Genomic DNA, 14614 nt, shown 5'->3' on the forward strand with positions numbered 1-14614 from the left:
AGGTCTTGATTTCTCCTCACTGATCACTTACAAAAAAAAAAAAAGTTATTTACTTTTTCTGTGATTAAAATTTCACACTAAAAATTTTAATCAAGGCTAGTGGGTGCATATGAATGGTAATACTGGTACAATGTGGAGCTGGGGAGCCTCATCAGAAAGCTCTGTTCTAAGAAGTATGGGAAAGATAGAATTAGTTTTCACCATATGACCTACTCAAAAATATCATTCAATTTCCTTCCTTTTTAAGAGTAGTGTGATAACTCCACTCAACCACTAATAAAGTAGGTATTTGTGAGAGATGAAAAATCTCTTCTATGATTAACACAATAAGGATCTCTCTGTTGCTAGACATAATGACATTTTATTGAAAATACACTCAGTGGAGCTCAGAATCTCAAGATTTATATTGGAAGAGACTACAAAGGACCTCTGACAGGATCCAAAGAATTACCATGTGCTTCTGTACTAATGTTGCACACAGGAAGAAGAGGCAGTGTTTGACTTCTACAATGAATTTCTCTTGTTTGTGGATCATAATAGTAAGGCTGGGGGGGATGTTGTTCAGTTGGCTCTTAATGAAACCAAATTAAACTTCAAATTGTAGTCTTTTGACTTCCAGTAATAGAAGTTGCTACTATATCAGGAAGAGAGGAAGAGAACAGGGAGTCTGCACTGTCACTGAACTGTGAGATTTGTCTTCAATTTCCCACTCTCCAAAAGGATTTCTCTCCAATTTTAGGCAGGACACTTAGATTCAGATCTTCTTGATGGGACAGGCTCCAGTCATGTTCTGTCTCAGTTTCCCACTTGTAAAGAGGGTGTGAAAAATATCTACAGTAAGGACTGTGAGGGATAAAGGATTCATACTGTGAGGAGATGATGAAGGCCAGCAAAATGTTTAAATGGTGGATTGCTTCTACACTATTCAAACAATGTTGAAGGCTTTTGTGTCATATCAAATAGGTTTAATCTGGAATGTTGCTCACTGTTTACATTGCACAGTGTCTGGTTTTGGCAGCAGTTAGCTACTATGGGAAAATGGGTTACTACACGCAATGAAGTGAATGCTTCGAACAATATCATCTGGAGGTAGATTTTCATCCATTTATTGTTATCCTTTTGGGACAAGGAGGAAGAGCCATTTTTAGATGTCCTATTTTAAAAAGTAGTTTTATTTTTTAGTTTTGGTACCATTTTTTTCCCTCGGATAAAGAAGTTATTCAGTGTTTTTTGTCATTTTAATCATGAGCTGAAAGGAACCAATGAAAGTTCTCATGAAGTTCACCTTTATTTGCATAACTGCTATGTGGAATGGGAAATTGGCTTATGCAAGAAAGGAATCTGAAGCTCATTAGTGATAAGCCTCTTCAGAACAGAAAGTGCTCCTTGACACAGTGTTCAGTTGCAGGATGTGGATGGTTGTAAGGGTTACATTTCACATTAGCCAGCCAATTAAAAAAAAACAACACAGGGGAATTGAACTGATTTTAGGTCTTGCCTGTGCCTGTGAGGTTACTTGCCCGGTGATTGCTAACAAAAGCCTGATGACTATACACATACTGCAAAACAAAATGGTGAAGGCACAGCCTGATGGCTGTACTCACATAGTCAAACAAGATGGTGAGGGCAAACTTGGGAAAATATGGGAAGAAGTAGTTCTGTTTCATAGAGTGTGATCATTACAGGCTAAATACATATTTCATATTCTGAATAATGATGCAGAATATAATAATGGAGAAAAGGATTAAAACATTCCTTTTTCTTTATGCCTTTAGGTCTATGAACAACTTGTCCTTTTCAACTCTTTTTTTTTTTTTTGTAATAAATAAGGGAACAACACAAACTTCAGAAAACACTAGTTAAATCCCTACCTGACTGTGCATGTCTTCTGTCTCAAGCTTCTTTTGTTAAGAGATTTCACATTAACTCTGCTGTTGCCTTCCAAAGATACAATTACTTCAGCGCTGACCATTGTTACAAGGTTGGTTCATAAATTGGTATTGGGGCAATGTGATGGAAATTCTTGAAAAGCTATCCTCAAAGAGTTGCATCTACCAGTTTTGGACAACCTGTTAAGTCTCTGCTACTGTTTACTTACTCAGAGCTAGATGTCCAGATAAAAGTGTGATTTAAAATATGAAGTAAACTTGTGGTAGGCAGTGCAAGAGGAAAGTACCTGACTTCAGTGGCAAGCAGTGTAGTAACACAAGAAAAGCAATGTGATAGAAGGCTACTGAATACCAGTTGTAGTTTCTAAAGTGTCTGTCCAGAAAGTCTATAATGGTTAAATATTAACTACTGCATAGAAATTGTTGTCATGTTGTATGGATAAACTGTGAAATTCTGAATGTCTCTGGCTGTGAAGCTCCTTCAACTTGTGAACTGTTTTCTATACCTCTTCTATAAACAATATACATTCTAAGTCTGACCTCTGAACTGAACCTTTCAGACAGAAAAGGAACAAGGGATACTACAAACTTAAGCATTATCAGAAGAAATGTTTCCAAGAAAATGTGCCTCAAACCCACTGACACCAAATACTGTTGTATTTGAGAACAGTGGACATATGAATATCCAGATACATATGAATATTTAGATATCTCAATAGGGGTGCAAAAAGTAAAGTGAACTGATGGTCTGCCAAAGGATCCCTCAAGAAATTAATCCGCTTGTTGAACACTAAGGAAGCAACTAGATACCTAGAACACTACTCCACAATTCTCCTCCAAGAAACCAAGTTTGAATAGCTGATGAAGAAAGATGTTTGTTATATAATAGCAGTATTTTTGAAATTAGAAAAATCTGCCTTTCCTCCTTCTTTCCCTTTCTGTCTCTCTTTCTCTCCTCATCTCTCCTCATCTCTCCTCATCTCTCCTCATCTCTCCTCATCTCTCCTCATCTCTCCTCATCTCTCCTCATCTCTCCTCATCTCTCCTCATCTCTCCTCTATTTTTTTTGTTATAGTTCATGAAAGTTTTCTACCATTTCTGCTAAGGGTCCTTTCCAAGCCTATTTTGGATTCTTTCCAATTTCCCTCCATGTTTTCATTCTTTTTGCCTGCATGGAAAGTTCCCATAAAGTCTTTAAATTCCCTCTATTAATTTTAAATAAGAACAAGCTAATTCTTAGTCTATTCTCTATAATTCATATCCATGGACTACTATACAATTTCCCACAGGTCTCATTTTCAAGGACAGCTATTCTTACAAGGACATGGACATGTAGAAAAGCCTTATGCAAAATACACTGCAATGCTTTTTTCTATTTAATATATGTAGAACAATCTTAACCTAAATCACTATTCCCTGGGTAATGGGCAACAGCTTCTCCTTGTTTTCCTGCATTTGTAAAACCACTGAAAAGAAAAGGGACTTGGTTTCTAAGTTGTGAGTCTTTGTCCCAACTTTGTCAGTACTTCTAATTACTCTAGTACACTCTTTGCTAGTTGGGATCTCCAATAATTGTTCTCTCAGACTCTCCTACTACTGAAATTCAGAAGAGCACTGCACTTACATTCTCCTTTTCCTAATTCAAATGCAGCTACAGAAATGACAGGATGTTCCCAAAGTTATGTCACTTGAATATATACTATTTTATTACTCTTTGTGAAAGAGTTTTATAGCTAGCAAGGGAGCTGTAAGCAGCTGTAACAAAGGTCTGTTGCATTCTGCAAACTTCACAAGTTATAATACCTCCAGGAAAAAAACTCCATGGGCTTAAATTTGTATCTTGCAAATATTGTGTCTTGAATATTGTCAGCTTATATCATGGAAGTACATTTGTCTTCTTGGACTTCACTTGGGTTTGTTGCTTTCAAAATTATTAGGAATGTTGATGGATAAGTTTAGAGGATGAAGAAAAAGAGTCAAGATTTTATTAAATCTTTATAAAAACTTGTGTGTACAATTGTCACTAGGCAAAAATGAACTAGGGAAACAGTTCCAGTAACTGTCCCTTTCTTGAAAGCACAGCCTAAAACAGTCACAATGCGGAATTTCTTTACTGAGGAAGCCATTAAAGACATGCAGCCCAGATTCAGCAGTATTTCTCTGCCAAGTTAGATAAACCAGCTGAGAGCAGTATTGCAAGTATTGTAATAAAATTTAGACCTCAAAATGACAGTCACACAGTTATTAAATGAGATAAAATGAAAGAAGTTACTATGTGGGAATATGAGGCACAGAAATGCCTCATGATTTGCCAAAATGTCTCTTAAGAAGACAGTGATGGTATGAGAATCCAGTTTTCTTGAGTGTTGCCTAGATAGTACTAGTGTAACCACAGACCCCTATAACATGATGTCTAATGCAAGAGTAGTCCATATGTTTGGTAGTAAATACAGGATTTTTTTGACACTAGATTTGAGTCCATTCCTAGCTTTGCTATTAGTTTTAAGGATTATCTTCAGAAACCTACCATAATTTTTGCAAGTTTGCTGTCTAAAGTAGCATCTTTATTTGTCTTGAAGAGGTACCAGGATTTAAAACTTTGAGTACAGGGGACTGTGTATGAGATTTTTTTGATGGGCAGGATTTAGTCCATTTCAGTTTCAAAGTTTTAGATGGGTTCTGTTGAGGAAGCCAGGCAGGATTAGATTCAGGATTCTTTGCCTTATATTTCTCAGTCCATTTAAGAGCTTACTGCAGAACCATGATGTGTATGCACAATTTATTCTGAATAAAAACAGACTGTTCAGAAAATGGTAACAGATCCTTTTCTTGAATGACCCTTAACTCAGACTGAAGGCAATGAATAACCTTAAAAGAAAACAGCCCAAAGAAAAAGAACAGCTAATGATACTCTTGGCACATCACAGACAGAGAACATTAATGCAGCTTAATGAAATCCCAGACAGAAAGCCAAATGGCTTGTGCCTGACATGCATTGACAAAGTATGATTGGTGTAGATGATTTATGTGCATGTGTGATCCAGATGAAACTTCAGGATTTCAATTGAGATAATGTGCATAATTAAAAAGCAAAAAAAATTACTGATGCAATGGTAGAGGTTGATGGAATCTAATTGGAGAAGCAAATGAATAAGAAAAAATAATTCTATTTCATTGTTGTGAGGAGTTGTACTGACAGTTTAGCAATTAAATCACTAATCATGCAGGAGCTGCTTGACCTAGGAAAGGAGAAATCTTGAGTCTCAGCTGGATGGGAAGTTTTAAAATATCTGCTCAAAGGATTATTTAAAAGATACAAAACATACAGACATTAAGCTTATGGCTCATAAGAAAACAGTTTCCATTATACATTTGCAATGCAGTTTACTTATTTTGAAGCTACTCTATAATGATATTTGGTTTACTGTTAGCAGAAACTGTTGTGTGTTGTTTTTTTTAATATACATGTGTGCTAGTATTTAAGTGAAATTTTTATTCCTTTAGTCTTCTTGCTAAGTAGACAAAATTTTCTTTGTGCAGTTTTGCTTGCGTATCCGAACGCCATCTGCCTGCTTCAAGAGTTGTGACCATACTTGTACTGAAAACATGAGACCTTGACATAAATTACCTGTGGTCTAATTCTGTCAGTCTCCATCGCATTAACTGCCTTTCTGGAGGCTGATTTGTATTTCTTCGCCTTGATAAACCAGTGTTGTACATGTGAAATATCTCTAGAACAATCATTGTGTAGTAGTTTCTGGAAAGAATTTGGGTCAGAAGAGGAACACCTGATTTATAGCTCCTTATCCTACCCTGGGAACTCAGAGAGGTTTTCCAATCATTTTATGGACAGATCTAGTGGTGAGCAAGGAATCTGATCAGATCCACTTGAACATGGAGTAAGAACCTAAGGTAGGGAGGAGGCTCACCTTGCAAATGTGCATGTGACAAACCCACACCGAATATCATACTGCAAAAAGACCCTGCAGCCTGTGAAATGAAAGAACCTTAGCTTCAGCTGCTGCAGCTGAGAAATCAGATGTCTTGTATCTAACTTTGAAGACTGAGCATAGAAAGGATACGGAAAGAAAAAACAAAAAACCACAACCCACCCCTTTCCCCACCCCCCTGCCACCCCCCCACTGTCCCCTCCCCCCCCCCCCCCCCAAAAAAAAAAACAAAGAAAAGAAAAAGGCATCTTTTTTACTGTGTTTACTTTTGTGATCTAGGGTGAGAACCTGCAAATACCTGGATAATTAGCCTGGTTTTGTCAGAAACACCAAACAGCAATGGTGACTTCCAGTTGATGTTTGAGGTCCTTTGCTCTGAATCCTCAAGCTTTTTATTTTACAGTGGGATCCTCTTATGTCTGATAGATTTATGATTGATATTTTTATAGACTGTCACAAAATGGTTTGCATATTTAATTTACAGTAATTTACCCTCTGAGTAAAGTGCTGGCCATAATGCTGAAGAGAAAAGTTTGGGAAATGTACGACCTTCATCCATCACCACCTTGAGCACAGCAGACATTGCAACAGTACATTAGGAGAGCATTTAGTTTCCAATCCATACCATTGATCAAAGGACTTGAAAGCATTACAGCACCATCTGGGAAATCTTTAATTTCCATTTTGCTGTAAAGTCTGTGATTTTAGCTTAGGACTTTTCTGATTCTGTTGTTGTGTTCATGAGACGATGTCAGATATGCTGTGCAGCACTGAGGGAATAACAGGTGGGTCCTAATGTTATATCCATGTTTGAAGGGTCTGTAAAGTATGCATATTGACATTTTTTATATGCATTTCAACTCTTACATATCTGGTTCTTTATTTGTAGTGTTACAGCTGTCAAAACATCATGTTTTTACACAGTGAGTACCAAAATGGTGAGAAAATTGAAAGGAAATCTTCCTATTGGTAGCAGAGGAAAAGACTATCTGAAACAAAATCCTGGAAGTGTTCTTTCTTCTATGTGTACCACTCACTCACACAAAGGGTTGTGGCAGTTATAGTGAGAAATATCTACCTGCCTGATGGCTGGAGTGAATTAACAGAAATCATGCTGGTTTCATTTTTCTCCTTTTTTTTCCTTCCTTTTTTTTTTTTAAAAAAAGAAAAAATCCCAATTTCTGATGAAACTATTCCAAATTTGCTGGAAGGTCAGTGTGGCAGTCTGAAATTGCCACAGTCTCGTGATGCTGAAAGAGCTATTTAGTGTTTGGGGTGTTTTAAAGGCACTTCTACTTTTCATTTGCCATATTTAGAACTGGATTAATTTTTATCCTCCAGTTCTTTCAGATTACACAGCAGTGCAGAATGACATTGACACTGGAGGCAGTTATAAAATGTTTGCCTGAATGGTGTAAATTGACATTTATACAAATGTCCATTGGAGATAACCGTGAAATCTTGTCTTTTCTTTTACCTCATTAGGAGACGTATTGTTCTCTAAATGAGTGGGAATCTCTCTTCCAAAATTTAATTTCAGTATTGGATCCTTCTTTTCTCCAGTTCTTCAGTGCTAGAAGCCATTTTGTGACAGGATTATTTCTTTTCTCTCTTTCACCCACAACTGCACAGGGGCATTGAAGAAAAATTTAAAACACTAGGAGCTCTGCTACAGTACATGTCAGTGGATATTTATTAGACACAGTCACTTTTTGTCCCAAAGTCACTCCCTCCTAATGTACTTGGCAGGAACTGTACTTTGGCTCTTATTATTTCTCCAGCTTGTTATGAATTTCTCCCATACGTTAACACAGACATGTGTGCATCAACTGTAACTACTGTGTACCCAAGTCCAGAACACCAGAGGAAAGCAACCATCTCAAAGCCTGGTTTGGGAGGAATTTTTACAAAGAAAAAATGAAATTTGCAGCTGAAGCTTGTACCAAATAGTTACCACTATTTGATTAGTTGCAGTGGAGACCTATAATTAGCTCTTATTTAAGAAGGCATATGGCTCCAACAGATGGTAAAGGGGGAAAAAAAGCAAGTTAGATAAACAGGGATATTTGCACAAAATTTTCAGGTCTCCTTTGGTTATATTTTGCAGTGAAGTGCTTAGCTTTTAGCAGGATGGCATACTGTTCATTCAAAGAATACACGTATCTTAATTTTCTCTAAAAATATAGCTAAATTAGTATGGACTGTATTTATTCTACTGGCAACAGTAGAGTAAGTTAGATGACAAGGAAACTTAGAAAATCCATGCCTATTTTCTGGGAACTCTGAACATGAATCAGCTCTCCTTGTGAGGTCAGTGGGAATTTCAGATACTGAAGACCAAGAGACAGAATACCCCGAAGTATGTATCTGGGTGGCTGAAGGAGGTAAATATTCACTAGAGGGATTTGGGTTATGTTTATGGCAGTACCAACAAGAGTGATGCGTGTGGTAGAGATCACTCAGGTTACAGGAAGGTAAGCTACAGCTAGTCCAGACCAAGGTTTTAAAGGCAATGTTTTTTATACACATGTATTATTGCCCTCCTTTTTCACCTATGTTAATAGACTGTGTTTGCTTCCAATTCACTTCAGGACAAGGACATCTCGCTCAGTTTAAGCTGCCTTCTGCTGCGCTTTATCAACAATTGACTTTCCACTGAAGCAGATTAGGAAAGACCACATGAACCACTGACACAACGTGTCTGTGTGGGTAGTAACATAAGGTTTGTGGGTAGGAAGGTTTCAAAACGTTCACAGCTCCTTCTCAAGTAAGTGCGTTGTAATGCCCTTCATCCGTCTGTGCACGAGTGACCTGGGAGAATGAACCCATCTACGTTTAAAGTTATCACATGTCTCTGAAATTTTCTTCTGTGGGAACCCAAGTATGGAGACTATGAAATGGTGCTTATGTCTTCAAATTAATCTCAAATACAAACATTTAGGTGTGCAGTGTTGTTCATTAAGAAATTCTTAAAGTGAAGCTCTGCTTACAACTGCAGCATCTTGATTTCTTTGAGCTTTGGAAAATATTCCTTTCATAAAAGCAAAACATAGAACCCTGGTTTTACATTTATCTGAAGAGCAGAATAATAATACTGGTTCTTTGGGGTTTTTATTTTGGACAGCAAGATTGATTCAAGAAGTTGACAGCAAATGAATATATAGGTTGCTTTAAGTGCTATAGTCATAAAGGTATTAAAGAGGCTACATCTGAAGTTAGATCTGTTTACCATTTGGATTTTTTTCCTGACACTGTAATTATAGAAAAAATGTCCCTGTAGAGACTGGAGGAAACTAATCAGTTAAATGTCAAACAGATTGTAAAGGACATAAAAACTGGACAATCCCATTGCTTTGCAAACAGTTAGGGCTCATATGACTGCTCTTTCTGGGGAAACCATTCATCATTAAGTTTCAGCTACAAGACATTGCCATTTCAAAATCTGTCCTTGACAGAAATCAGAGGTTGAGATATTTGTGTCATTGTCAATTGATTTTTCTAAGGTGAGTTCATTGTTTGTTTGCTCTGTGGAAAAGTTATTGACACAGAACAACTGTGAAACTTCTCAAACCATTTTTACAGAGGGTTAATTAAAAAAAAAAAAAAGAGAAAGAAAAGGGAGTAAAGGAAACAAAGGATAGTTCAAATAAATATCTAAATGGAAGAAGTGAGATAATTTAGGTATGTTAATTAGAAAGCAATATAGTTTTTATTCTCACTCAATTAGTCTGAAGATAAGTAATAAATTTGTTTACAGGTCACCTGTCTATCAGTTCCTTCCTTGTAAGATTATCTGGACAGATATTTTCTGGGTCCTCTAGGATTTAAATAACAAAGCCTCTCTCTGATTCTTTAAAGGAATGAATAATTCTTGTATGATATGTTGCAATAAAATTTAGATATATCCACCTATAAAATTTTCCAGGTAGGAAAACTAGGTAGAATAGACTGGAGCTAGATTAGGCAGGTTACACAGAGCTTGCAAATTGGATATGTAGACTGTGAGAAAATAAGATGTGATATAATGGTGGGTGTGCACAGATAGCCTGTGCTATGTATATGCAAACAGGTACAACTGCAAAAAGCCTTTTTCTCTTCCTTTTTAAAAAATGTCATTACTGAATGAAATAAAGGGATTTCCAGGAGTCCTGGTGGGATGGCAGTATATTTCCTGTGGACAGAGAGAGAGAGATGCATCAACAGGCATTTCTTCCTCTCTTAAATGAATGGTTGTGAAGCACGACTGTCCTGTTCATTCTTGCAATGGTTGTTACTATCATGAGAGCTCTTTCTTTTTCCAGATAATTTGAAGACCTCAAAGAAGATAAGCAGTAAATGGAATAGCCACTTCAGAAAAGGAGACAGGAAAATAGGATTTTTTCTATCTTAAGGAAGCCTGCAAGGGCCAGAAATCTCCTAACTAGGAAATTTACTGAGCAAATGCCCATTACAACAAAATTAGACTTTCCTTGTTGAATTCACCAAAGACCAAGCCTTTGAAATTGTGGGGAAAAGAACTAAATGAAGATTAATACAGGCTTAGTGCCAGCTCTCACCAGGGAGTGAGAGCTCCTAACACTTTCCATATACTGCGTCTTCTTTGGACTGCATGTGGCTTTTGAGCAGTGCAGGCATAATTCAGAGCTGCTTGTCTAGCCAAAGTTCTGTTAGAATGAGCTTTAAGAAAGTCTATAGTTTCAAGATGCATTCTCAGAGCACAGAGGGAGATGCTTGTGTGAACATGGGGGTACATCTGCCGACAACCTTCTCTGAACGTCAGCCATGGCAATTGCCAACCTTATACCATTGTCCATTAACACATAGGTCTGCGTGTTTAGACAGACATGAGTGTCAGAAGGTATCCCAGAAACAAGGGAAAGCTTGTAAAAGTTACTGAGATGATGGTGTGTTCATTGAGTGACTTAAGGAATAGTATGTTTAGTGACGATACCACTTCTTGTTAGTGAGAGAAGTTCCAGTACAGTTGCACAGCCTGGTCCCTGCCTGAACCTTAAAGCACAGAATACAATGGTGAGTGCTATTCTATGACGTGCAACATCTGTGAAGATGTTGTCATTCCCCGTTGCTTTCAGAGGCAGGATACCTGGATTGCTGTCAGCATTAGTAAGCCACCTTGATGCAGCCAAGTGCTCCTCTGAGAAAACTCCTTCCAGGTACTTTAAGAGAGAAAGATGGCAGGCTGTGGCCATTGAAATAGGCAGGGATGGGTTAATTTTAGGAGATGGCCCGACACTCATCTGCTGTAGTTTTCTGCACGATCTCTGCACAGGTGGATCTCTTTGTTTAAAAACTAGCATGGTCCTATAATATCAGTCACATGCTGATTTGAGACAACACTACGCCTTACAGCATGTCTTTGACTTCAATGACTCTTCATGTCACCTTGCAAATCTAGGCCCTAAAGCAATTACACACTAGGAGTGGTCTGAGCAAGAGTGTGTTTCAAAAGAAATTACATTAAACATTCCATACTAGAAGAGTATCAGTATATCAATATCCAAATCAAATAACATAAAGCTTCCTTTGTCTGCCAGCTAGGAATGAGAATGCATTATACCTCTAATGTGATTATCTGCAGTGTCACTAATATGATGAGCTTTAAATTAAAATAAATATGACTGCATGCTTTTGAAGAGCTAATCAGGCTGAAACATTCTAGCCTAAGTGGTGTAGCACAAATAAATAAATGCATATTTATCTAGGTTGTCTGGACTTATGCAGAACTGTTGTGCAGGGTATATGATGGGAAGATAATAGCAGAGTGAAACACTTAGGCTGTTCCTGGGTATGCTTGGTAAAAGTCAGCAATAAGAAAACCATTTTAATGTAGTCTGGAGGACAGTACTGTGGTCCTACTAACTAATTAGCTCAAGTCTTATTTGTCTTATTGATATTTAATCAGTTCTTCCCCCTGCCTTATATATATAATTATTATTTTTTTCTTGAGAAAGTACTTCATCTGCTTTATTCCAGTTCCTGCAGACTGGCGCCATGAAAATGACAAAACTCTTCTGTGGCTTGTAGTGTTCTTTTTCATTTGTTTGTTTGGTTTTGGGGTTGTTTGTTTGTGTTATTTTTGGTTTTTTTAAAAGTTCTTTCTAATTCTTTTTGTTTGTTTATACTAACCAAACTTTACCTTGGGAAATCTAGTCTTCTCTCAGCCTTGACTCACTGACTTCTTACTGCAAATTGTGTATGATTCTTGCATTGTCCTGATTTGAAACCCTTGAGAAACCATTAGTCCCTAAGTCTTTTTGAGTGGACTTTTGTCTTGCTACTGCTCTTGGTCTCAATACAATTCTGTAAAAGCCCAAATTCTCCAAAGTACTTTTTGGAAAACAGTTCTTTGTAAAAAGCATGTGCTTGTTGGCCGCCTGATGATGACCACAGATCTGTCTCTGCTTGAAGGATGGATACTGATACAGCTTTCTTAAGCACACCTTTTTAAGTTTCAAATCAGCATTTGCTAAAGGACAATATTTCAAAAGCTCAGGCTCCTGCAGCACTGAATGCTGGAAAGAGGCAAAACCAGCTCTGAGTAAATTTTGCAAAGAGTTGTTGCTCAGGGGTTATGGAAGTAGAATTAGCAGGGGATTTTGATTAATAGCCAAGACACAGCTTGAAAGTACTTAACTCTCATGCCAAGTTGTTCATTAAATAGTCACACAGTCATCTCAGGCTCTTCTGGAAAGAATTTAATGTAGTAAATGTTATTACCTCCGATGTTGATTTGCACAGCAAAGCAAGTCACACTGTTTTCCTGTTAGTGAAAGAAGAATTACTCAATAAGCAATGGACTTCAAGTAAAAATTTCCTGCACTCTAAAGCATGCACTTATACTTTGTCAAGTGAAGGATGTCTCTAATTTCATATTCTCCATTGTAACCAAAACAAAATATGCACACTGGAGTACTTAAACTAACAGTTAGGAAGGACAAATCCTGCCTGGGTTTATGTGAAGTTCATTTGCACACAGATGAAATTATTTGCTGTCTGAATTCCATGTGGAGAGGCTTAGGGTTTGGTTCTTGAGTTCCCCAGATTAATTCTAGCTGTATGGGCCAGATTGACAGCTCTCACATGGGTTAAGTCCTGAAGGATTACACATGACTTTTGGCATCTTGAAAAAATGGCTTTAACTTTCAGTGTTTTAACTTAAGATGGCCCTAACTTTCAGCTTCTATATTTGAGGTCTCCTATTGGCCAGTGTCCTCTCTCCCAGGTAGTAACTTCTGGGAACACCAGAGGTGACAAGAGAACTTTATTTTCAAAGATGCCCATTGCAAATAAAAGATGAAATTTCACAGATGAACACCTGCACTCCCCTCATAGTATTAGGTAGCAAATGTCCCTAGAAGATGTTTGATGCTTTGGACCTCTTTAAGACTAAAGTAATAGGGTAAATGCTGTAACAGAGTTACTGTTCTCATTTTAAAATACAGCTTGCCTACAGTTTAATGTTTACTTCCTTTAAGCACTGTGTTTCAGAACCTGCAACCCACAATAACAATCTGTTCCACTACCAGTAATTATTGAGAATGTGTTTAATTACAAGTGCTAATATAAATGCACTAGGTAATCCTAAGGCAAAAATGTAGGAGAAAAATATAATCTTGCAGAAATTACACCAGGAGTTTTTCTGGTTTTTTTTGTGCAGATGATTCCAGCCTTTGCTCAGCCTGCGTTCATGAAAACAATGTTTACAGCAGAATATTTCAGATTTTGTACAGAAATGAAGAGATCATTCTTAATGAATCAATGAACTTCAGAGTACACCTGCTTCTGGATGGTGAAAGGGTGAGTCATCTTGGGATGCACACAAAAACCAAGGGGGCTGGGATTCCTCTCCCCATTCCGTATCATCTCTCAGCCAGTGTGAGCACCCATACAAGGGGAGTACATGATCTGAAACATCCACCTGTACAACATCTTTCTTTACCTCTTAATGATGTTAATGTAATGTTTCTTCAGCGATAACTCCTGCTCCCAGAAGTTATAGGAGAGGAGCAGTATGAAGAGTAATGTTTTACTGGATTCTTAAATAGAAAGAGGAGAATTTAGAGAATTTAGTAGAATAGCAATAAGGCCTCACCCAGTGTGTCATCACCCTGCTTAGCCAGCAGAAGAACTGGCACAAAATATATGACTTTGGCACTCACTTTCAGTGGTAATGCGAGACATGTGACATCAGCTGGTTTGTAAAATCAGCACGCCATCAAAAATAGGTCCTATAAGTAATGCACCCAATGTGAATCAAATGCTTTGTGTTGAACTTGAAACCAGAGATGTTCCCCTGTCCTTCACTGTATAACTTTGAGCATGATAAGATTTGTATTTGTGCTTTGTCCTGTTTGCATTCATATATATATGTGTGTGTGTGTGTTATGTATAGATCTAAATTAAACTAGCTGGAGAACCTGATTTAAGCTCATTTCACATGCACCTCTTTCCCTCCCACTTTTTCTTGGTGTTTGGTTTAGTTAATTGTTTTCTTTTTAAACATAGTGTTGTCAATTCAGTCCTCCCTACAACTGTTATATGTGCTTATATGAAAAATTACAAAATGCATGTTTATCAATATTCATTAGTCAAATGTGCCAACACATTTAATCGAATATTAATTTTGTCCTTCCTCAGTGGAACATCTCTGATTAAAAGTCCCTCCCCTCAAATTATAGTAGTTTCCACTGTGTTGAGCCAGGGTGATTTCTCATTATTTTTATGTTAATATTTAGGAAAGTTGTGCACCTCACA

General features: G+C 37.4%; 1 protein-coding gene across 1 annotated transcript in view; it reads left to right on the top strand.

The window, feature by feature from the left end:
* Window positions 1-14614, top strand: part of FAM135B (family with sequence similarity 135 member B) — a 172999-nt gene that overhangs the window by 91727 nt on the left and 66658 nt on the right. The window contains exon 4 of the mRNA XM_054167407.1: window positions 13518-13657. Coding sequence (XP_054023382.1) covers window positions 13518-13657 — 140 coding nt within the window. The remainder of the gene's footprint in view (window positions 1-13517; window positions 13658-14614) is intronic.

This window comes from Dryobates pubescens, chromosome 14, assembly GCF_014839835.1.
Source record: "Dryobates pubescens isolate bDryPub1 chromosome 14, bDryPub1.pri, whole genome shotgun sequence".
NCBI classification, from domain to species: Eukaryota; Metazoa; Chordata; class Aves; order Piciformes; family Picidae; genus Dryobates; species Dryobates pubescens.